Below are 24559 nucleotides of genomic sequence, written 5' to 3' on the forward strand. Positions count from 1 at the left end.
GACAGAGCATGAACGGGGGAGGGGCAGAGAGAGAGGGAGACACAGAATCGGAAGCAGGCTCCAGGCTCTGAGCCATCAGCCCAGAGCCCGACGCGGGGCTCGAACTCACGGACCGTGAGATCGTGACCTGAGCCGAAGTCGGACGCTTAACCGACTGAGCCACCCAGGCGCCCCTAAAAAAAAAAATTTTTAACATTTATTCATTTTTTGAGAGACAGAGAGCACAAGCAGGGGAGGGGCAGAGCGAGAGGGAGACACAGAATCTGAAACAGGCTCCAGGCTCTGAGCTGTCAGCACAGAGCCCGACGCAGGGCTCAAACTCACGGACCGCGAGATCATGACCTGAGCCGAAGTCGGACGCTCAACCGACTGAGCCACCCAGGCGCCCTGAAAAATTTTTTAAAAAATCAAGTAATGGAACATGTGTCTGGCACCTGCGGCAGCACCCAAGCAGACACCACAACTGTTAGGGCCCGTGGATTAGGGCACAGGACGTGCAACAGTAAATTCCCATTTCCGATCTGGAGTATACACATCGTTTGTCCTGGTAAACTGATGGAGATATCTGAAAAAGGACAAAGTGAAGGAGATGAGCCAAAGACCTGGGCAAAGGGGGAGAAAATTAATAAGGAACACCCCTGCGAGGTTTGCTAATCGGCCTAACTGGAATTAAAGTTGCCCTAAGGGAAGGCTCCTCTTGGCTTAGATACTTTTACAAGTATATGTATGTTATTCAAATGAAAGTTTACTATAAACACTAGTCAGTACTTTAAAATCTCTTAAGGGGGTTTAGATTTCTGTGTAGTTTGTGCAGATGGGCTATAGATGTGCTTGACTACAGATCCCTAATAACAAACAGAACAGAAAACTTGGGAGCAAAAGGAAATAATTATTAAAAGGCAACCAACCATGTAGTCTTATCAACTGTGTCTGTCCAGACTAAGGAAGCTTACCAAGCTCTAAAATACTAAAAGAATGATTATTCTAAGCAGAGACCACCCTCCTGGCTGAGAGCCCGGGAATCAAGCTGCTGATAACAGTTCTTCAGTAAACAGTCAGTAGAAAAAGGTTTTCCATGGTATCTGCATACTTTAAAAGACCCTGATTTTGCCTGGCCTTTAAACAGAGAAATCGAAAATCTATTACCTATAGCTCCAACTTGTGCTCTAAATTCTTAATTTCAAAACCTCTGGCTCTACCTCAAGATGTCCCCCATAGACTTGTCTTTAGTTTCACATGGAATCTCTTCCCACAGTTCTGACACAGGTGATCCTGTTCTTTTTATGTTCTATCATTAGAAATCTTGAGTCCTGGGGTGCCTGGGTGGCTCAGTTGGTTGAGCGTCCGACTTTGGCTCAGGTATGATCTCACGGTCTGCGGTCTGTGAGTTCGAGCCCCACATCGGGCTCTGTGCAGACAGCTCAGAGCCCGGAGCCTGCTTCGGATCCTGTTTCTCCCTCTCTCTCCGCCCTTCCCCAACTCATGCTCTGTCTCAGAAATAAATAAACATTAAAAAATTTTTTGTTTAAATCTTGACTCCTTCCTGAATACTGGAGATAAAAAAACTCAGCTTATCAATAAGTTTATCAGCATACTTACATTTCTTTAATTTTTTTTTAAGTTTATCTATTTTTTGAGAGAGAGAGTGAGCAGGGCTGAGGCAGACAAGGAGAGACTCTCAAGTAGGCTCTGCACTAGAGCCTGATGTGGGGCTTGAACTCATAAACCGTGAGATCTTGACCTAAGCCACAATCAAGAGTAGGACTGTTAACCAACTGAGCCACCCAGGCGCCCCCAGCATACTTATTTTTTTAGGATGCCTCTAAGATTAACTTTTTCCTTCCGATTCTCACCACCTTGCATGGGATTCCTTTCACAGCTTTGCAGCCAATCTGTCCCTAATGTAATCCTACTGGCAAACCAGTGCCATGAGATCTTTATCCATTCACCGAATATTTGCTGAACACTTGCTAAGTGTCAAATATGGTTCTAAATACTTCAGTAAACAAAACAGTATCCCTGTCTCTATGGAACTTATGTTTTAGCAAGGAGTGAGAGATGACAAACAAGAAAATACGTGCTGTACAGAGAACAGAAGCAGGGCAGTGCGACAGGAGTGATGGCTGACTTCTTTGGGTTGGACGCTAAGTGGAAGCCTTCCCTGTGGTGAGATCTAAGCTGACAGATACCAGCATAAGACGTCAGCATCTGCATCAAGATAAAGGAAATGAACCATTTTCATTTAGAAGGAACTGGTATAAAGGTCCAAGACAGAAGGGAGCTTGTTCTGTCCTGAGACCAGGAGGCAAGTCTGGGCTTATCCAGGAGGGCCAGGAACAGAGAGTGGGAAAGGAAGGCTGGAGAGGCTCCTTGGGGGCTATGCTGGCCAAGCTATGGCACTTGGATTTTATCCAAAGTGCTCTGGTCCATCAGAAGGGTTATAAATAGAAAGTAAAATTGTTTGATTTGTTGTTTTCAGTCTCTCTGGCTTGTTTTTACAATTTTTTTTAAATGTTTATTTATTATTTTTGAGAGAAAGAAAGAGACAGAGCACGGGTAGGGGAGAGGCAGAGAGAGGGAGACACAGAATCCAAAGCAGGCTCCAGGCTCCGAGCTGTCAGCCCAGAGCCCAACGTGGGGCTCGAACCCACGAATTGCGAGATCGTGACCTGAGCCAAAGTCAGACGCTTAACTGACTAAACCACCAGGGTGCCCCACATCTCTCTGGCTTCTAGGAGGAAAATGGATATTAGGGGGGCAAGAATGGAAGCTGGCTAATCAGTTGGGCTCCTGGTACAAGAGTCTGGGGGAGTCATAACGCTGGCTTGCTTGAGGGTGGCCACGGTAGAAATGGAGAAGACGTCATGACTTGGATCTATTTTGCAGGCACATCCCATAGGGCTTACTTTTCAACTGGATAGGGAATGTGAGAGACACAAAACAAGCAAATTAATTAAGGATGAGTCTTCATTTTTGGCCTGAGCATCTTGCTTCCTTGGAGAAAGGAGAAAAATTGGCTAAATTGGAAGTCATATATAAAGGCAAAGTACTTGGGTTACTGTTATGATTGCATAGTCCCATTACTCTTTTGAAGGCCTAAGCACCCCTGGCACTATTTCTTTCCTCTTTCAAAGACCAGCACGATAGGGCAGTGTAAGATATGTACTGTATCTGCTCCGCTAAACTTCAAATCTTACTAATGTTTCTGTGGAGCTTGCCACACCTAAATCTGAAGCCTATGTCTGGCACTCAGTATATGTGTAGACAGGTGAAAAGAACAATGGATTTCAGTGTTTAGAGTGATTACAGAAACAGACCACAAAAGAAAAGGCATATGGTACAGTGTGTGGTGAAAAGCCCAGGTCAGGACTGACAATCTAAATCAAACACAACTAGAAACTGAATGTAAAAAAACACCCAAAATATCAAACCTTGCCAAAAAAGTCAAGATGTGCTATCTTAAAGATCATATAGTCTTGTGTGATCTTTTCATTTTATAACTGGGGCAACTGGCAGTCAGTGGAAAAGTTTTAGAATACATTTCTTAATTTGAAATATGCATCTCTAGGTTTACTGCAGCATTGTATAAAAGCTGGGATATGGAAGCAGCCTCAGTATCTATCCACAGATGATGGATAAAGAAGATGTGGTGTGCATATCTATTTATCTATAGACATGTATAGATATATACACACACAATATATATATACTCACACATATATATTATACATATAATATAAATACATACATTATATACACACACACAATGGAATAGTACTCAGCTGTAAAAAATAATGCAATCCTGCCATTTGCAACAACATGGTTAGATGTAGAGAGTATAATGCTAAGTGAAATAAGTCAGAGAAAGACAAATACCGTATGATTTCACTCACACATGGAATTTACGAAACGAAACAAACGAAGAAAAAAAGAGATAAACAAAAACCAGACTCTTACATATGGAGAACAAACTGTCAGTGGGGAGTTGGCAGGGAGGAGCTGGGAGAAATTGAAAAGGGAGATTAAGAGGTACAACCTTCCAGTTATAAAATAGATAAATCATGGAGATGAAAAGCACAGCACAGGCAACAAAGTCAGTAAGACTGCAATAGTGTTGTCTGGTGACAGATGGTGACTCCACTTACTGCATGAGAGCCGAGTCATGTACAGAAATACTGAAATGTTTTATGCCTGAAACTAATGTTAACACTGCATATGTTAATTACCTTCAATTAAAAAAAAATTAAACAAAAATACATCTCTTAATTGCTAGGCCTGGTGATTTTTTTCATTTATAACCTGTCGCACACAGACATCAACCAATCCCTCCTGAGGAACAAAACAGAGTTCAGTCCACTTCACTCAGTTGAAGGGAGGAGGGAGGTGAGTGTGATCCTACGAACCCCTCACCACAGCTCTACCCCCAGGCTTCCCTCACTTAAAAGTAGGTAGTGATCTTGGTGGTAAATCAATAAATGCTTTGATTTTGTGCTGTCATTACAATCATTTTTATGTGAGCTCCCTAAAACTGCTGCTATGCTTTCCTGTTGAAAGATGTATTTCTGGGGTGCCTGGGTGGCTCAGTCTGTTTAGCATCCAACTCTTGATTTTGGCTCAGGCCATGATCCCAGGGTTGTGGAACAGAGTCCCACGTTGGGCTCTGTACTAAACGTGGAGCCTGCTTGGGATTCTTTCTCTCTCCTCCTCTACCCTTCTCTCTCTCAGTAAAATAAAAAAAAATAATAATAAGGGGTGCCTGGTTAAGTCGGTTAAGTGTCTGACTCTTGGTTTCGGCTCAGGCCATGACCTCGCAGTGTCGTGGGTTCGAGCCCTGAGTTGGGCTCTGCGCTGGCAGTGCAGAACCTTCTTGGGATTCTCTCTCTACCTCTCTCTCTGCCCCTCCCCTGCTCTCTCTCTCTCTCTCAAAAATAAACTTAAAAAATTTTTTTAAATAAATTAAAAAGATGTATTTCTTTTTTATTTCTTAATAGATAGGTACTAGTTTTGAAAACATATTACTCCTTTGAAATATATGTTAATTTAAATGTTTTCTTTAATGTATACATGTGGAACAAATAATAAAAAGAGAGACTCTAAATTAGTGCATCATATCACTGGCTTGTGTGGTTTTAAACAATTCTTGCCTGTGAGGAAAGCATTTGGAAGAGATTACCTATTTGTAAACAGAGTCAAGGCTTTGGGAGAAAACAGATACATTGGGCTAAATAAAATATATTATTAAAATGTATTTCACCTGTCTATTTTCACCTTTATTAATGTAGCAACTAGAGAACTTAATTGTCTACAAGGCTTGCATTATATTTCCATTGGATAGTACTAGTCCAGAGAGTTATTTGACAATATAACTGCATAGACCTGACAAGATCGAGACAAACCTCCAAATGGTTCTGAACATTTTTTTTCAATAAAAGATGAATAATCTCTTTGTGAAAAAGTAAAGAATAAATGCAAGAAAATTCTTAAACATGGGGATTAGAAAAGTAGATGTAACATCTAAAACATATTCCAGAGGCATGCTACATTTTTGAAGCAAGGACCAGCAATCTTTTTCTGAGAAGGGCCAGGAAAATAGATACTTTTGCCTTTGTGGGCCAGATGGACTCTGTCACAACTACTCAAGTCAACTATAGCACAAAAGCCAGCCACAGGCAAAAGGTAAACAGATGGGCAGGGCTGTGTTCCAATAAAACTTTATAAAAACAGGCCAGCTGAATTTGGCCCCCAGGCTATGGTTCGCTAACTCCTGACAGAGAACAAAACACCATGAATTCAAATTTCAAAGTGAGTTTTAAATGAACTAGCCTTTGTTTTAAAAAATAACAGCACAGAACAAGAGAGGTCAAAATCAGCTGGAAAAGAGCACTATCCCCCCCTTTGGAAAAACATGGAATTCACTAAATGACACAGAAATGAGGAGAAAAATAAGAAAATTGTTTCTTGGCTCTGGAAACAATTCTTATGTAAAGTCATGGGGAAGAAAAACACTTACATTTAACTCTATTATCCACAGTAACGTTACAAATAAGAGGTCAAAGGTGACAAACAAACAGAAAGTCCTCCGGACATCAGATATGCCTTTCTTCTCCCTTCCTTCATAAGACTCAATCCTGGCCATGAGGTGTGCAGGGTTGATGGAATGAACGTCGCGCAAGGAAGCGTGAGAGCTCTGGCTCCCGGTGAGGGCGTTCTCCATGTCTTCTTGCAGGGGGTTCATCCTGGAGGCGGGTTAAGGGAGCCTCTCTCCAACTTCACCATCCCTGGAGAGAAGACAGCTTTGTGTGAAATCAGAGCTCACCTGAAACCACCATGCCACCCCCACCTCCGCACAACTGTTTCTCTAGCTGAGCGACAGTGTCGTCACTGAAGACACCTGTGTCCTGATGAAGACATAAACCCAAAGGGAAATGAGACGTGCCTCTTGATGCTCTCAATATTACAAACGAGCTGGTACAGACATGACTGGCAGCAGAGAAGGATGCAAGTGTGCCGCACTAAAGAGGGAAGACAGGATGCTGACCACACGAGGAAGGGGTAACTGAGAACCTGGAGCAAGCCGGTTCCCGTGCGTTTCCAGGGAGAAAACCTCTCCAAGTGTGTGTCATTACTCAGGAAAACATTTCCCGAAAGCTCCCCAGAGAGCGTGTGACTAGGACGTGAAAACTAGACACAGAAAACATTGTCTCCTGAAGAGGAACTGCTTTCCACCAAAAGTATCTAATAAACTGATCTTAGCGTTTCCCCCATTACGTCTTAATGAATAAGCATGTGTCAGGCCCCTTCTTGGAAAAGTACCCACACCCCCAAAGTTCATCAGCGTTACGCAAACACCTCTGCTGATGACCCAAGTTACAGCTCTCTCTAGAGATCCAAGACCCCCTCTCCCCAAGGCTAGGATGTGCTTCTACGCAAAAAGTGAAAGATTACTAACCTAAATGATCTGACCTCCTCAAGAAGGAGGCAAAAACATGAAACAGTATGGTGGACGGTATTGCTGTGTTCCTTCTACAGCACCTCTCCCCGTAGGGGGACACTAGACCCCTGGCTCTACTGACCTCATGTGCGTTTCCCCGGGCCAATTTAACCCGCTTCTGTCCACACGTAAGAACCCTGCACTGGTTCTCCTTTCCTTCTGCCACAGTGACTGGCAATGTCCAGATAAGGAAGCACATTTTCAAGGCAGGTAAAACGGAAGGTGAAAACAGACTGCTGACATCTCCCAGAAACATCATGGTCCCGCTCGGTCCTACTCACAGTCCAGAACAGTGTCGCTACACAAGGTCCTTATTTCTTTCCCTTCCCATATTCCAGGAACAAAAGTCCCTTCCACATTTTCATACGATAAAACGACATAACATTTTCCAAAGCAGTTTGGTTATTCGAACTAAGATGCTTTAAGATATTCATACCTACTGGTCCGGTAACCCCAGGCCAAGACAAAAACTGATCTATGTCAATAGAGGTTGGGTTAGCGATGTTAGTGATGACCCGTGAGCAAGAGAGAGGGAACAGAGACTAGAGCTCACAAGTTTGGTCAAATTCCATTTCTTGGCCTGAGTAGAGGTACCATGGCAGTGCTCCCTTAGTGATAATTTACTGATGTAGGGTAGTAGTTTCAATGGGGCACGGACTTGCAAATATTCAAAATGCTATATGCTTACATACACATACACATATATGAATGGTGTGTGTCTGTTAGGTAGACTTTATCATTATATATGTATAATAGTCCCAATGAGAAAACAATCTAAAAATCTAACAAAAAGGGAATAATGAGATAACTCATAGTATAACCACAGTATAGTCATTAAATAAGGTACTCAAAACTCAGAAAAATGATTACGTTATAATAGTAACTAGACTAAAATATCAACATCAAATGGAACATAGGCACAGACAGCATTTTCACAACTTTGTAAAATAAAACCAAATTTTTAAAAGAATGTACCTATGAAACATATCAAATGCTAATACTGATTATCTCTGCCTGGTGATGTATTTTCCCCCTTTTACCTTTTCCATGTTTCTGTATTTCCTATTTTGCACATATTGTGTCTACAACACAGGGACTAAATTAAAACATCATTGTGGTAGAGTCCTAGACAGATATCCCAGGACTTTATGGGGCTCTTCCCTCTCTTTCACACATCTGGGTGACAGGAGATAACAGCCTATCAAGCATTCTGAAAAGCTCAGTAGGAATCCACTTCAGTGCTTTGTAAAATAAAATACAAAATTCCAAAAGTTCAAAGTATTCTACACAATTTCTTTCTCAATGAGACCAACACCATCCTAAGGGAAGGGATTCCAATGGCATATTCCCCTGTCCAGTTGTTTTTAAAATAAAGCTTGCAAAACACTAACTTTATTCTGCCAGACTTCTAACAGTTAATTCTGGAACAGTAAGTAAGAAGGAATGTAACTATGTTTTCTGTGATAAAACACACACAAAATTCAAAAAGATACCAGAGATGCTCTCTAAATCTGAACCTGGATGGAGACATATTTCTGTGGCAACACATTCTACAGTAAGAAAAAGGAACCCAAGTAGTTTTTAAACTGATCTAATATTATTCTATTAGCAAGTATATTTAAAAATTGATTTAAACATTTTTTAAAATTTTTATGATTTTTTTTTTTGAGAGAGAGCGAGAGCATGGGTGCACAGGAGAGGGTCACAGGGAAAGGGGAGAGGGAGAGGGGGAGAGGGGGAGAGAGGGAGAGAGGGAGAGAGGGAGAGAGGGAGAGAGAGAGGGAGAGAGAGAGGGGGAGAGAGAGAGAGAGAGAGAGAGAGAGAGAGAGAGAGAGAGAGAGAGAGAGAATCTTAAGCAGGCTCCACACTCTGTATAGAGCCCCACGTGGGGCTTGATCCCATGACCTTGGGATCATGACCTGAGTCAAAATCAAGAGTCAGATGTTCAACTGACTGAGCCACCCAGGCACCCCTAAAAATTAATTTAAACTCTTAAATCTACTAAACCGTATGGACGATTCAACAAATTCACAATTCAAACTCAGGGCTGTTTTTAGGAAGAAAATCGCTTTTCTCAGTCTCATGCATTCCTCCTTCCCTGAGCCCACTCCTCATGAATACAAAGGGATCCCAAAGCAAAACATCACTCCTAGAAATCTGAGGCTATTTCAAACTAAAACCTGACATCATTCAATGGCATACACCTTCCCTGAGAAATGAGGATCATTCCGTTATCTTTCAGATGCATACACAGCACTACTAAGTAGCTAGAATCTACAGATACTTGCACACCTTTAGCAATAGTTACCCAAAGCACAGATTGTTGTGAGCAGAAAGAGAGAGAGAGAGCTTCCTTATAAGGTGTAAAAGAGAACACCACACAAAGCCCCTTTCTACTCTACAATGACAGGACTTCATCCTAACCCTGTCCTTCCAAAAGGTTCAAGTATGAAACCTTACAGTAGATGTCACTGAAATGCTCTCCATATTCTAATCCCCAGGCAGGTCAAGTACATCTCCTCCAAGTCCCCCTAGGGCCGTGGATATTATGTCACTTCTGGAACTGCTTACCACAATGTGCCTTAATTATCCACTCGCCTGTCTCTCCTGCTAGTCAGTGTGTTCCGTGAAGGCCTTGAATTTGATTTGCACATCCCTGTGCCCCAAGGACTACCCCAGTACACGGGACATGGCAAGAACAAAACAAATGTCGACTAAGTAAATTCTACCACCTCACACAGAGACGCGCAGAGCCGGCTTTCACATTCTCTGCACCGGAGAGGCCACAACTGTTTTTTCCAAGGAAGAGCTTGGATATTCTCCCAGGTATAATTTTGGAAGCACTAAATATTCAGTTCTTGGTACTGAGAGCCTCTCTGGGGTTGGTTTAAGGAAAGCTAAGCCTCTCTAAGGGGGGGGTAAGTACCGAAGAGCTGTATACACAGGAACCTAAATCTGCAATGCAAGATTTATTCCAACCATGGGGAACATATGGGGGATGAGGGTGGAGAACTACAAAGAAAAGAAAAGAAAAACATCCCCTTATCTTTTTCTGGCATTTGCGTGAGGAGATGAGAATCTTTTTGTTCTTTCAGTTTTTGAAAATGAGATTCACGTCTTCGTGAATCTCATATGAATTGCTGTCCTCCTCTGTACTGTAATATTAGCCAGCCATTTCTACATCATGCTACATTAACAAGGTGCTCCAAAGTTCAGAGGCATAACACGATCTACATTTATTCTCAGGCTCACAGGTCTACAGGTTGCCTGAAGTTCAGCTGATCTCGTGGGGGCTCAGCTGGGCAACTCTGCTTCTAGGGGCAGCACAACTTGGCTTCAAATCGTGTTGGATGCAGGTCGGCTCTCTGTCTGTCTTCCTCCTCAGGCCAGGACTATCTGGGTCATGTGCTTTTCACGGCAAGTGGCAACAGCACACGAGACAAGTGAGACCATGTAAATACATTTAAAATCTCTGTATATATCACGTCTGCTCATATTCTATTGGCCAAAATCTTCTCTCAAGGCCATGCCCAAAGGCAGTAGAGCTGGGATGTACACTCTGCTCAGAGAGGAGAAGGCAAGTGAACATTTGCTGGTTAATATTCCAGCCTGGCACAGCTATCAGTGCTCTAAACCAGGGGTTGGCAAACTGTAGCCTAGAGGTCAACTATGGCTTGCTACCTGTTTCTGAGTATCAGGTTTTAACAGAACACCACCACACCCATTCTGAGGGTCTGTGGATGCTTTCACACTAGGATGACAGAGGTGAACTATCACAACAGAAACCATATTTATTTTCTGCATTTTTCCAGAAAAAGGGATGATTGCTTTCATCAGCTTCACAAAGGAGACCCAGGCGAGATCTGGAGTGATTCAGGCTAGCAACCGCAGGCTAACTGATGAATATGAATCCTTCCAATGCGTGCTCTGATTGTGTGGTTAGCAAAAACCTGCAGTTCATTTACCTGAGGGCCACTTCAAATGGCATGAACATGCTGCTCGTGGACTTAATTCTCTTTCCTTAACTCCACACTACTAAAATTGGAGAAAAATTCTGTCTCATCTATGCTGGTAGCTTCTTAAACGAGGATATCCTTCCCACGTGGAAAAAAACAAAAACAAAACAAAAAGAACTGAGATCCTTTCTGTTTCCAAGAAGAATTGCTTACATCTTTGGGTTTCTTCCACCGCACTGGTCCCCAGGCTGGGTGCAAAGCTGAGCCAAAGCTTCAACTCCATCTGCTTGAGCACAGAATCGATACTCTCCAGACGTTAAACAGCGGCTGCTCTGAGCACTAGTCATCACTGCTGGCCTCATACAAAAGTCCCAGAGCTTCTTGCGCCTTCCTAGAGAGAGCCTCTGGGCACCAGCTAGGGGCATCAAACCACACCTTTCATCCCCAACACCCAGCCTTCTTCTCTTACTACTTATGGCTACAGTCAGGACACTGTATGTTCTCTTCCAAGAGAGTGCCAGAATAACAGACACTGAAATCATTTAATTCAGAATGACTTTAGGTCGTCATCTTAACCAAAGGCCTAGGGAGCGGAACTGGCTTATCGACATGTTTTGCTTGGTCTGGCACAGTGTTTCTCAAGTTTTTGAACTAACTGTCAACATTTTAAATAATGAAGTTTCATATAAAACTCCAGACTTCCAGCTTCTCTTGAAAAGTTAAAAGCAGAATCAGGAGGCCTGCATTTCCTTACCACGGCAGTAAGGCTGCTGACCTCTTTAGACGTAATACGCACTTTCCACTCGGCCTCAGTTTCGACCTAGCTCGGAGGGGTTTAAGTTTGCCAGTCTGATCGATTTCTACTCCCTTGTTTCACAGGCAAAGAGACATATTAGTGCCTGAAGACTGTGTCTCATCATGTTGTTTCAAAGCTTTCTTCATCTTTGTTAACCAAGTTATTCTTGCCTGTAAAACAAATGTATGCTTATACTTGAAAAAAAAAAAAAAGAAAGAAGAATCTGAGGCCTACATGGATTACAGGGATGTGCCCATCTAAAAGAGATTTTAAGATATATTTTAGGATTAAAGCTCAAATCTTTTACTTCTTTCCTCTCCATCACTCTAAGAGGAAACAGGATTACAGGGATGTGCCCATCTAAAAGAGATTTTAAAATATATTTTAGGATTAAAGCTCAAATCTTTTACTTCTTTCCTCTCCATCACTACCAAGAGGAAACAGGAGGGACATCTGTAGGTGTTTAAATGGGCCTTGGATGCAGGCATTGAATTTGAGCTTCCCCAAAGACCCGGGCTGCCTCAGCTGGGCCCGCTCTACCCTAAGACCAGGTTTCTGTGGGAGCAGGTAGCAGACTGAGCTGACTATCCTCTTGCGAGGCGCATATGTTAGACCTAGTTTATGATGGTAAAAGTCCTATCTAGAGCCTGCAGGTTCCAAGATGAAACAGCTAGAACTGGGGAATGGGAATACTGAGCGGATAACCTGACATTTACAAACATGCCTTGCCAGTTAAGAGAAAGAGGCATGGTAACTAAGAAACCTAGAGACTTTAAAGAATAAATATGCACAGAAAGAGAGGATGTGGGAAGTAAGCTAAAGCTAATTTGGGGCATTAAAAAACATAGTAAAGCAATCTTCATATTTTATTTTTTTATTTTAAGTTTATTTACTTATTTTGAGAAAGAGAGCACGTACGTGCATTGAGTAGGGGAGAGACAGAGAGAGAGAGAGAGAGAGAGAGAGATAGGGAGAGAGAGAATCCCACACTGTCCGCACAGAGCCCCACGCGGGGCTCTATCCCACGAACCATGAGATCATGACCTGAGCCACCATCAAGTGTTGGACGCTTAACCAACTGAGCCACTGATGCACCCCATGGCCTTCATATTTTAAAGTTATCAATATGGGGGGAGGAAAGTTCTGCCATGCCTAAAAATGTCATGTCAAATTCAATCAATGATTAACTTTTCATAAAATACAGCTTTCTACTTAATGCTTGCTTTCATGAAGCTGCTTGTATTTTTTAAAACTTTCAAAGTTGTTTGTAGGTAAGATGTTCTAAACGAAGAAACAAGTATGATTCCCCGTCCTGTACTTCTTGGTGCTGTTGATGCTGTCACATATGCCAACCTTACCCTGAAAGTAAAGACCTGGGAGAACGCTGACGAAACTGGCTTGAGAAAGACTGGCAGGGGGCAAGGTTAAGGAGCTGACACCATTGTACAACCCTGCAGCTTCCCGAGCAGGAGAACTGGCGTTACGAAACACTACAAGAAGTTTCACTTATGAGCAGACTGCCCACTACCATTATGTTCACATTTCCAGTCTTGGCTTACTTTATGCCATGTATTTTCCAAACGAAATACAACGTTGAGAAAAATACTTTTACAATCTAGGCTAGGCTAGGATTGAATTTTATTTTTTTGCTTCAAGTTTTTATTTAAATTCTAGTTAGCTAACATATAGCATAATAATGGTTTCAGGAGAAAAATTTTGTGATTTATCACTTATATACAATACCCGGTGCTCATCCTGACAAGTGCTCTCCTTAATGCCCATCATCACCCATTTGGCCCATCCCTCCACCCACCTCCCCTCCTTCAACCCTCAGTTTGTTCTCTATAGCCATTAAAGAAAAATGAAATCTTGCCATTTGCAACGATGTGGATGGAGCTAAAGAGTGCCACGCTAAGCAAAATAAGTCAGAGAAAGACAAATACCATATGATTTCACTCACATGTGGAATTTAAGATACAAAACACATGAATACCGGATTGGATTTTATAACACCTACATAGCATATTCAAGTTAGCAGTTTAAACAAGAGGAAATTCCTGGATAGAGAGAAACAATTGGAGATTGCTAGATAGAGAAATCTGGGGGGGGGGGGGGGATCAGTTATTTCAAAGTAATAGTGAAAAATTTTTATGGAGAATTAAATAAAACCCTCCAACTGTTTGGTATTACTTCAAATAAAAACAAATCTTTCCTGAGTCAAGGAATCAAATTTTGCCAGTAGATACCTATTAATTTGACAACTGAGTGGACTATTTAAAAAAGAGAAAGAAATGGGGCTCCTGGGTGGCTCAGTCGGTTAAGCATCCGACTTCAGCTCAGGTCACGATCTCGCGGTCCGTGAGTTCAAGCCCAGCGTCAGGCTCTGGGCTGATGGCTCAGAGCCTGGAGCCTGCTTCCGATTCTGTGTCTCCCTCTCTCTCTGCCCCTCCCCCGTTCATGCTCTGTCTCTCTCTGTCCCAAAAATAAATAAACGTTAAAAAAAAAATTTTAAAAAAAGAGAGAAAGAAAAAAATTATGTGCATGTATGAAACTCTGCAAGGCTTTTTATAGACTTCCCCATATCATCAGGACTACAATGCGGGAAAGCCGGGGAGAATTTTGAAACAATTAAAATAATACTGCTCTCTGAGAGTTAAACTATACATTTAACACACAATGAATCAGAGCGGATGTACTGTGTCCCTCAAGAAGCCAAAGGGCTCGCAGTCCAAGATAGGAGAGTGCTGACGGGACTTATCATCAGCTAGGCTGCAAGGAGTGGAAGAGGAAATGTGCCCTTCAGAGAGGAGATGGGTCAGTCCAGAAAACACAGGGAGAGGAGTGTCACAAACGAATGGTGGCTGTACCCAACCCGGCATCTTCAAGAGGGAGTGCCTTGCCTGGTGGATTTTAAGTATCTCCAGTCCAGCAGTCAGATTATTCCTCTGATTAAAACTATGGCTAAGGGTATCATTAGTCCCTTTTGTCACTGAACAATTTAATAATTCCCTGCATGCTTCCCACCACCTTTTAAACATTCTATTTCTTATTAAAATATCATAGTTTGAGTAGGGAGACAGTAAGACTGGTCAGCTTGAAACAAACTCAGTCTACACAGCACTTACAGTGTTCACTGCAGGTTTTAAGATGTGAGTTGACCCATGTGAGGCAGAGCCACTCTCCACTGGGCTCTCTGTAAACAGATGGGGACAAATCAGGTCTCCCGGTCAACAAGAAAGAGGGCTGGACTATAACACTAACAAAGTCAATGTGATGCCACTATGAAGCTGTTTGGGAGATGGATGTCTAGCTGTCTCCTGATGACCCTCAAAAGCACTACTTTCTGGAAACATCTAGAGATACCATTCAGACACCACCTTAGTGACGGGTTAGTCATCTTTAAAATATTAGCATATTCTGTGTATAATATGCAAGAGGTGACATTTTAAAAAAGAAGTATAGAAAGCTGTGCCTTTACTGAAGTATTCTTCCAATATCTCTTTAATTAAAAAAAATTTTTTAACGTTTATTTATTTTTGAGAGACAGAGAGAGACAGAGCATGTGCGAGGGAGGGGCAGAGAGAAAGGGAGACAGAATGTGAAGCAGGCTCCAGGCTCTGAGCTATCAGCACAGAGCCCGACATGGGGCTCAAACCCATGAACTGTGAGATTATGACCTGAGTTGAAGTCGGCACTTAACCAATTGAGCCACCGAGGCGTCCCCTCTTCCAATATCTCTTTGTAAGCTTACATGCAATTATCAATAATTTTCTGTAAGTGAATTATTAAGAGCACCACAGTTATCAGGCTCCAAACAGATATAGAATAACTGAATTTGACTCTGCAATGCTAATACAGTACATTTGCTTATTTTAAAATCTGGCTTACAAGTATTTGAGTATGATTACTAATTCATAACCAAAAAAAAAGCAGGGAGGTTCTTAGTAAGTATACAAAATCTTCAAAAACTCAAGATTCATAATTAAGCTCTAAAGATTCTGCCATATATCCTCTTAACTAAGCAAGTATAGCTAATGTTTGTATTTCTAAAAATTGAGAAGTGTAATACATTTGAAATCAGGTTTAAGATTTACCACTCAGTATCAATAATGTATGCCTTACCAGAAAGAACAGAGATAACAAATGCATCTTAAAAACAAAGAAAATGTAAAAGCTAAGTAAACGATAGATTATGATCAAAATGGAAGGTGTGACAGTTTATTTTTTAAAAAATCCTATTTGGTATCTTGAAGATATACATACGGATGCTGATTTATTTGAATACATAATAAAGTTTTTTAAAGACAGATAATTCTTTTTGTAACCCTTCAATCACAGACGATATACTATTTTGAGCATATTTTGATACGCTTACAACATTTAGCATAAAACTATACTACTAAAAATATCTAATTCAGTAAGTCTTGCAATTAGGAACTGTCTACAGAAAAACAATGCATAATAGACACTCATAACATAGCAGTACTTTCTAAAATAACTACTGAGATAAATATATTTAATTTTTTTTAAATAGTATTTTTAAAATGACAGTAAGGCCTTAGGAAAATGTTCACAGGGAGATGTTTATAAAAGAACTCTAAAAATGTTCTATTAAAGATGCATTTAGATAAGAACATGTCAAACTCTCTGATATTCAGTGTAAATATCCATTTTTCTCCTCTCCTATATCAGGGATGAGAAATGCATACAATAGAAGTAACACATCTTACTCTGAAAAACAATAAATTATGTTGTATAATTAAAAAAATAATGACAGTAAAAACAGTGGAAAGGTGTCATAGTTGTGCTTATCATCAAATTCATTTCCTTGAAGTGCTTTAATTCCTTTTTAAATAAAGAATAAAATTTTAAAAATGAGGCATTTAAGTTATAACGTTACAAAAACTGTTAAGTATCCCACAGGGAAAAACATTAAAAAGGAAAAAAGAAAAACAGTGAACACAATTAATAAATAAATCTGAAAGGAGAATGATAAATGTTCCACGCTGGGGGATGGGTATAATGTGATTCATTACACTAAACTCCCTACTTTTGTACATGGGTAAACGTTTCCGTAAGTTTAAGATATATAAATAAGCCTAAGAAATGGGCAAACAAGCAAACCTGGATTGCAGAGGGGGCAATTAAGAAAGGAATACAAGTAACATTATTAGGAGAGGTGGTTTTTCAAACAGAAAGTGACACTTCACACTCACTGTGTTTGAAAAGCATAAATACTTTGGAAATATTACATCAAGAAGATGTAGATGGGCTGACTAGAATGAATCAACCAGAATGAACCCAAAAGGAAAAGTGACAAAGGTGACAAAGAATTACCTGGCAAAGGAACTAGAGTCAGACAGTTTGATTGGTATTTCAAAATTGGGGGGAAAAAATAAAATTTTACAAACTTTAAATGTTATGTTATGTTTCATAACATTAAAAAAAAGAAACAAAGAAAGTGAGGTTACCCTTAAAGCTAGAATAATCCGACATTATCTGACCAAGAACATACAGGGACAAAGAATACAACACAAGTATGAACTAATCCTATCTATTGACATCTTATTATATATTATATAACACTGCATATACCACATATTAACCTAATAGCAAAATGATTCACTTCCGTAGCGCAGACTGAGTTAGGCACAGTGCGGAGTTCTTAATGTACATTAGATTCCTTTAAACCTCGCGACTGCTCCCATGAGTAGATCTTCTGTATTCAAATGTTCCTGAAACATCACATAAGTAAAAACTCATATAAATAAAAACTAAACCTAATAAGAAGGCAGATTATCTCTGTTCACCCATTAAAATGTTTCTTTGCATTTCAAAAACATTCATAAACACAACCTATAATTCATTTGGGCCAAAAAGCTTTGAAATTATGCACATTTGACTGGTTTTCAATGGGGGGGGGGACTGGAATAACTTCAAACTTTGTGAGACTCTTCATCTCCATCTAGATATCTACTGTCTTCCGTTTTCCTCAAAATGTGGTTCTCTCAAGTCTCTTATTCTCCAAGTTTTGAAAGAGACATAAGGAAATACATTAGTGATATAAGAAAGACAACAGTGTAAATGAAGAAAAAGCGACAACTGATAATCAGCATCAGGAGACACAGAACAGGGGCAGACAGGAGAGAACTGTGTGCCCATCTTCAGGGGCCATATGTGTGCCACACTACTGATTTATCAGGAGAAGTCAGCAATCTGAACTGTAATAGGAAATTGACCAAGTACCAAGTATTAGTTCAATTAAACAAATAATAAAACTACTAAAGATCAAGGAAAACTCATTACCTATAAACTATCTGCCCAGAACTTTCCTAAGTTTTTCTGCAAAAAATATCTACAGATGATAAAGATGCCATTGAAATTCAGCTACGAAAGACTAAAACTACTAGTCTTTCTAGCTCATGGAGAAAGAAACCTACACATCAAAATATACTGAGGGTTCCACTTAAAAGTTAATGAAACAGAGGCACCTGGGTGGCCCAGTGGGTTAAGCGACTCTTGATTTAGGCTCAGGTCATGATCTCACAGTTTGTGGGTTTGAGTACCACTCTGTCAGCATAGAGACTGCTTGGGATTCTCTCCCTCCCTCTCTGCCCCCACCCTGCTTGTGCACACACATGCACACACAGTCTTCCTCTCTCTCTCAAAAAAATAAGCGTTTAGAAAATAAATAAAAGTTAATGAAACAAAGCCATCTTCATGGGTTATGTAGTAGAAGAAACTGCAGGTGAATAACATGATTTTAGGATGAGGAATCTGTAAGAATAAAGAGAAACAGATCTCAACACATGAAAATAAAAAGCTTCCCTATCTTAAACACATTAGAAGTAAAACTTACGTGATTAAAGACACAATGAAGACCTTACAATTCAATTAGAAAAATGGGCAAAGAAAGACAAGGCACACAAAGGAAAAGAAATTTCTTTTGAATAAAAAAGAATTCTCATCCAACACCTGTAAATTTTTTAGAGAAGCAAATTAAATTCATGAGATCATTTATTAAATAGTTTCCAGGGACCTTCAGGTAGACCTCAAACTCCTTAATCTTGCCTAACCTAACACGTGGCCTACTTCTGCCTCCCTCTCCAGAACCACTTCAGGCCGAAAATCACAAGCACTTCCCTAAAGGAATCACATTCTCAGGCACCTCTACTTGTAATTTTCCCTCTCCCTGGACTGCTCCTCTCCCTACGTCTCTGGCTTACTCATCCCGTAAGCCTTAACTCAAACGCCATTTTCTCTGGGAGGCTTTGGCTTCCTCCCACTCTTCCACACCTTTCTCCCCTGAGCAGAGAACAGCATAGACCTCTATAATGGCATTTATTATGCTGCAGCAAGACTGTTTTTGCTCATTTTTTTTTTTTTAAAGCAACAGCTTGCTTACAATGTTGTGATTCACCTATTTACCAATTCCTTCATTCTGGACAGTGAGAGTGGGGAGAAACTAAAGAGAAAGAGACAGATGAAAAGAAAGAAGGAAGGAAGGAAGGGAGGGGAAAAAAGAAAGAAAGGAAGGAAGGAAGAGGGGAAGGAAAGAAGAAAATGTAAAATTGCATTGAAAACATTAAAATAAATTTAATAAAATATATGCAATAAATTTAAGGAATAAATTTAGCAAAACATATGCAAGATCCCAACACTGAAAACTGTAACACATTGCAGAAAGAAGAAATAAAGATGAAAATAAATGGAGAAATATACAGCATTTATGGATTGGAAGAATTCAGTGGTAACATTTTAATTCCTCCCAAACTGATCTACAGAGTCAGCTTAATTCCAATAATAACCCCACCAAGGTTTTTATGGTAGAAATTGATACGTTATTTCTAAAATGTATATAGAAATGCAAAGAAATGAGAATATCCAGAGAATCTTGAGGAAGAACAACAAAATTGGAAGACTCCTACTACCTAACTTAAAGATCATCTATAATGCTTCAGGAATGAAAACAGTGTGGTACTAATATACAGATCAACAAATAGATCAACAGAACATAACAGACAGCCTAGAAATAGAGCTGCACTTATTTGATCATTTGACTTTTGACAAAGATGTCAGAGCAATCCAATGGTGGAAAGAAAGTCTGTGTTCAACAAATGCTGCTGGGACAACCAGACATCAAAACTGAAAAACAAACAAACAAACAAAAACGAACCTTGAACCCTAACACCAGACAAAAATTAAGAATGTGAAGTAGAATATTTTTACAACCTATTTGTAGGCAAAGATTTCTTAGAGAAGACACACACAAAAAACCATAATCATGGGGCGCCTGGGTGGCGCAGTCGGTTAAGCGTCCGACTTCAGCCAGGTCACGATCTCGCGGTCCGTGAGTTCGAGCCCCGCGTCGGGCTCTGGGCTGATGGCTCAGAGCCTGGAGCCTGTTTCCGATTCTGTGTCTCCCTCTCTCTCTGCCCATCCCCCGTTCATGCTCTGTCTCTCTCTGTCCCAAAAATAAATAAACGTTGAAAAAAAAAATTTTTTTAAAAAAACCATAATCATTATTAAAAAACTATATTGGCTGTCTTGAGGGGTTCCCACTGGCCAATGTGGGACAACTTGAACATGAAAACAAGTAATGACATTATTAACTTTACAGAAAAATATATCAGATAAAAAAAAAAAAAAGGAAGAAAAGGGGCAGCTAGGTGGCTCAGTCAGTTAAGCATCCAACTTCAGCTCAGGTCATGATTTCATGGTCCATGAGTTCAAGCCCCACATCAGGCTCTATGCTGACTGCTCAGAGCCTGGAGCCTGCTTGGGATTCTGTGTCTCCCTCTCTCTCTGTCCCTCCCAGCTTGCACTCTGTCTCTCTCTCTCTCTCTCTCTCTCAAAAATAAACATTAAAAAATTTTTTTAAAAAGGAAGAAAAGGTAATAAAATGAGAAAAATCAATAATCTGTAACCCTTAGTTGGAATAACAGAATCATGTCAGAATCTTCAATGAATGCTAAAAATTATTATGAAGCTGTTGAGAAATAGGATCTTCACAGTCTCAAAGTATTATCCCTCAGATTATTTAATAATTCCATTGGGGATAATACACCTTTATAGTGAAGAGATCTAGCAGCCACCATCTGTACCAAGTAATGAGGCGGCATCACCAATACTGGAATAAGCAGACATTATGTATCTTCTGACATGAAGTAGGAGGAAGTACGTAACGCCAATCATCTATTACGATACACCCTCACCGAAAATGTTTCACCTGATTTCAGTCATAAAGAAACACCCAGACAAACACAGCATTTGGAACGTTCTCCAAGACAGGTACTGTGGACTGTTCAAAGAAGTCAATGTGGTTAAAAAGAAAATAAAGAACAGAAAAAAGGAAAAGTGCTGTGGATACTCTTCAAACTTAAAAAAAGCATAAAGAGACACAACCATCAAATGCAATGCATGAGCCTAGACTGAAATTGAATTTAAAAAAAAAAAAAAAAAGGAAGAGAAGTTACAGAAGACAATTGGGGAATTGATTATAGCTTAGTATTCTGGTTATGTAGGAGAATGGCCCTATTCTTAGGAAATGCATGACGAAGTCCTGAGTAGTTAAGTGTCGTGAAGTACACAGCTTAACTTACAAATAGTTCAGAAAAACTAAGGACAGAAAGATGTTTTGTAATAAAGTTGCTCTATTTATCTACCCACCCATCCAGCATCTATAAACATACATACGATACAAATATATTTACATGTAATGTATATACAGTATGCATATGCGTATGTAGCATATAAAGATATTAAAGAGAGCGCAGGCAAATTTTCATTGCAAAAAAATCATTAAATTGACTTTGCTACAGTGGGGGCTACCTTTTTTGAGTACAGAGGAACCTGAATCATCCTAGAAAACGGCTTAAACCAGTTTTTCTATAACGCAGAATGCACTTCGATTTTGTACACATTTGCATAATAATTCTTCTGTACATGACAGTTTGAGACACAGTGACAGACTAAAAGGAAAACCTCTATAAGTGCTCAGGACCCCCAAATCATTTTACCCATTATATAATAACTATCAAATTATCCCCACACAAACGAAAACTGGCTGAAGACTTCTAAAGTGCTTGTGACTGTAGACAGGAGTCACTCTGTCTGAACTTTCAGCCCGTGTCAAATACCTAAGAATGGCCTTTTTGTTGTTGTTGTCACGAGGCCTAAATGAAACAGCGGAGGGTATACTGAGGGAGAATTCAGGATCTAAAGTTTGCTTAGGTCTTTAATGAAAATGTGCGTAAGATATCACTTTTCTGTAAGCTTTTCCAAGCCAAATCTGTCCTTCATTCGGTTCCACAGATTTGTACCCAAACTGTTCCCAGACACCTCAGGGAAGAATTTTACAAGGCATCATCCACTGAGGCTCAGCCTCAGTGCCGTTTTATTCATGCAGATGATTTATTTCTTTTTCTTTCTTTTTTTTTTTTTTTAAAGCTTATTTATTTCAGAGAGGGAGAATGAGAGTGAGCGAGCAGGGGAGGGGCAGAGAGGGAGAGAGAGAATCCCAAGCAGGCTCTGCACTGTCAGGGCAGTCTGGCTTGGGGCTTGACCTCAAGAACTGTGAGATCATGACCCGAGCAGAGATGAGGAGTCAGACACTCAAGCAACTGAGCCACCCAGGTGCCCCCGTGCAGCTGGTTTCTTATAGTAACACTGGTACCTACACTTCCACACCACTTTCTTCTGTCCTTTCTCTTCGCTTTAAGAATTTAGAATGTCCAGCTCCATAGTGATATCTCTATATAATGTCCATGGTTTTATTCCAAATATTTATTTTCTGGGTCTCATATTTTCTACTGTTCTTTACTCACTTGGGATATAAGGAAAGCTTTCGTTCCATCCTGATAAATCTACCCGCTCTTCGCTGCTACACTTTCTGCCCCAAGCACACACATTCAAGGCTCTCTGTTAAAACCCTGTCATTTCTCACGGCCTTGTCTCATTCAATGATTCCTGCTAATATCAGCAGCCCAAAGTAACTGTACATAAGCAGGATTTAACCTTTCAACAATATGCTTCAAGACTAAGATTTATTTAGAAATTAATTACCAACGGCTTGGAAAAACTAAAGCAGAAAACAAATATGGTATTTTTAAGTCAGTCCTCTAATAACACTAATTTATCTCCCAAGCCCACACCTGTTTTTAGAGAAACTTAATTTTTTTATGTTTATTTATTTTTGAGAGAGAGAGAGAGAGAGAGAGAGAGAGAGAGAGAGAGAATCCCAAACAGGCTCCATGCTGTCAGCACAGAGCCCAATGCAGGGCTCAATCTCACAAACCATGAGATCATGACCTGAGCTGAAATCAAGAGTTGGGTGCTTAACGGACTGAGCCACCAAGGCACCCATAGAAAAACTTAATTCTCTAAGTGATTTTGGCCTGGGTTATGATCTTGTGGTTCATGGGATCAGGCTCCACACAGGATTCTGGGATTCTCTCTCTCTCTCCCTCTCTCTGCCCCTCCCCCCAAATAAATAAAATTTTTTAAAAAAAGAAATATTAGATTTAAAGATGGCTGGATAAATGCATACTGATGTTCTTGTACTTTATGAGACAAACCAAAACATATACCGAGAAACTGAATCTGGATGGGCACTACAAAATTTTAAAATTGTCCTTGATAATTTCTGAAAATTCAAAGTTTGCCAGGAATATAGCACGTCTACTTTATTTACTCCACAAATACGTCTTGAGCACCCAAACCGTGTCAGGCCTTCCTCTGAGCACTGAGCTTATTTTCTAAAGTAAGGGGACAGAAGATAAACAAAAAAGCATTGTAATTTTAAACTGGGAGTGGTCAGGATGACCTCCCTGAGAAGGTGGAGCAAAGACCAGCAGAGAGCAAGGCAGGTAGAGGGAAGGATAAGAGTAACATCCCGAGGTGGGGTGAAGTTGGCCGCGTAGGCGTCCAGACAGGTCAATGGCTTTCAGCTTTGCCGGAGCTAAGTAACAGAGCTGGAGACCAACATGAGAGGGTAAGAGAGAAGAAGGGGCAGAGGATCTTACAGGCCACTGTAAAGACTTTGATGAGATAGGAAGACTGGAAAGTTTTCACTAGGCGAGAAACCTGAGTCAACTGAAGCTTTAAGAGGCTCTCTGAACCACAGAAGCAGGAAGACCAATTCGCTGGTTATAGCAACGATTCAGGCAAGAGGTGACGCATTGACTTGGGAGACTACAGTGGTAGCAGTGGGAGCGGTAAGAATTGATTGGTTCTAACTACAGAGCCAAAAGCATTTGTTGATGGACTGGATATGGGGCGGGGGAGCGGCAGGGGGGATAAAGGAAGGACTAAAGGAGAACTTTCAGAATTATAGCCTGGGGAAATGGAAGGATGGAGTTGCTATTTGCTGCAATGGAGAAGACAGTCTCAGGGCAACTTTGAGGAAGAACATCAGTTTAGTTTGGACACGTAAAGTATGAGATGCGTATTAATATCCACACTGACAGTGATCATTATTAAAGTAAATAGTAAAGTACGTTAAGTCAGGAGTTCAGAGGAGAGGTCTGAGCTAGATATAGAAATCTGAGAGTTGATAGCATATAGATGGAAGTTAAAACCATGCAAGAGAACAGAAATTTTGAATATTCTCCCTTCTTTCCATAAAAGATGGAGAAAAAACAAAGTGCCTTTATTTGTAGAATAGAAAATAATTAAGGGGGGGGCCCTCTTTAAGTCCACTGAAAGTTCCCATGTTGTTAAATAATAAGCACTGACCACCTACAAAATGTAAAATACCAAGGACATTTAAAAGGATCCAAAGGGCAATGCAAGAGTTCCCATGCTCTTAGCAGAATC

General features: G+C 40.4%; 1 protein-coding gene across 4 annotated transcripts in view; it reads right to left on the bottom strand.

Annotated features, from left to right (window-relative positions):
* STARD3NL (STARD3 N-terminal like) overlaps positions 1–24559 on the bottom strand; it is a 50992-nt gene that overhangs the window by 17429 nt on the left and 9004 nt on the right. For 3 of the 4 annotated variants that reach the window (XM_043588541.1, XM_043588542.1, XM_043588543.1), the window contains one exon: positions 6011–6278. In XM_043588541.1, the coding sequence (XP_043444476.1) occupies positions 6011–6235 (225 nt within the window). In that variant the 5' untranslated portion in view covers positions 6236–6278. Of the gene's footprint in view, positions 1–6010; positions 6279–11701; positions 11912–24559 lie in introns of those variants that run through there. The other variant, XM_043588544.1, reaches the window with a different exon arrangement.

Source organism: Prionailurus bengalensis, chromosome A2, assembly GCF_016509475.1.
Source record: "Prionailurus bengalensis isolate Pbe53 chromosome A2, Fcat_Pben_1.1_paternal_pri, whole genome shotgun sequence".
NCBI classification, from domain to species: Eukaryota; Metazoa; Chordata; class Mammalia; order Carnivora; family Felidae; genus Prionailurus; species Prionailurus bengalensis.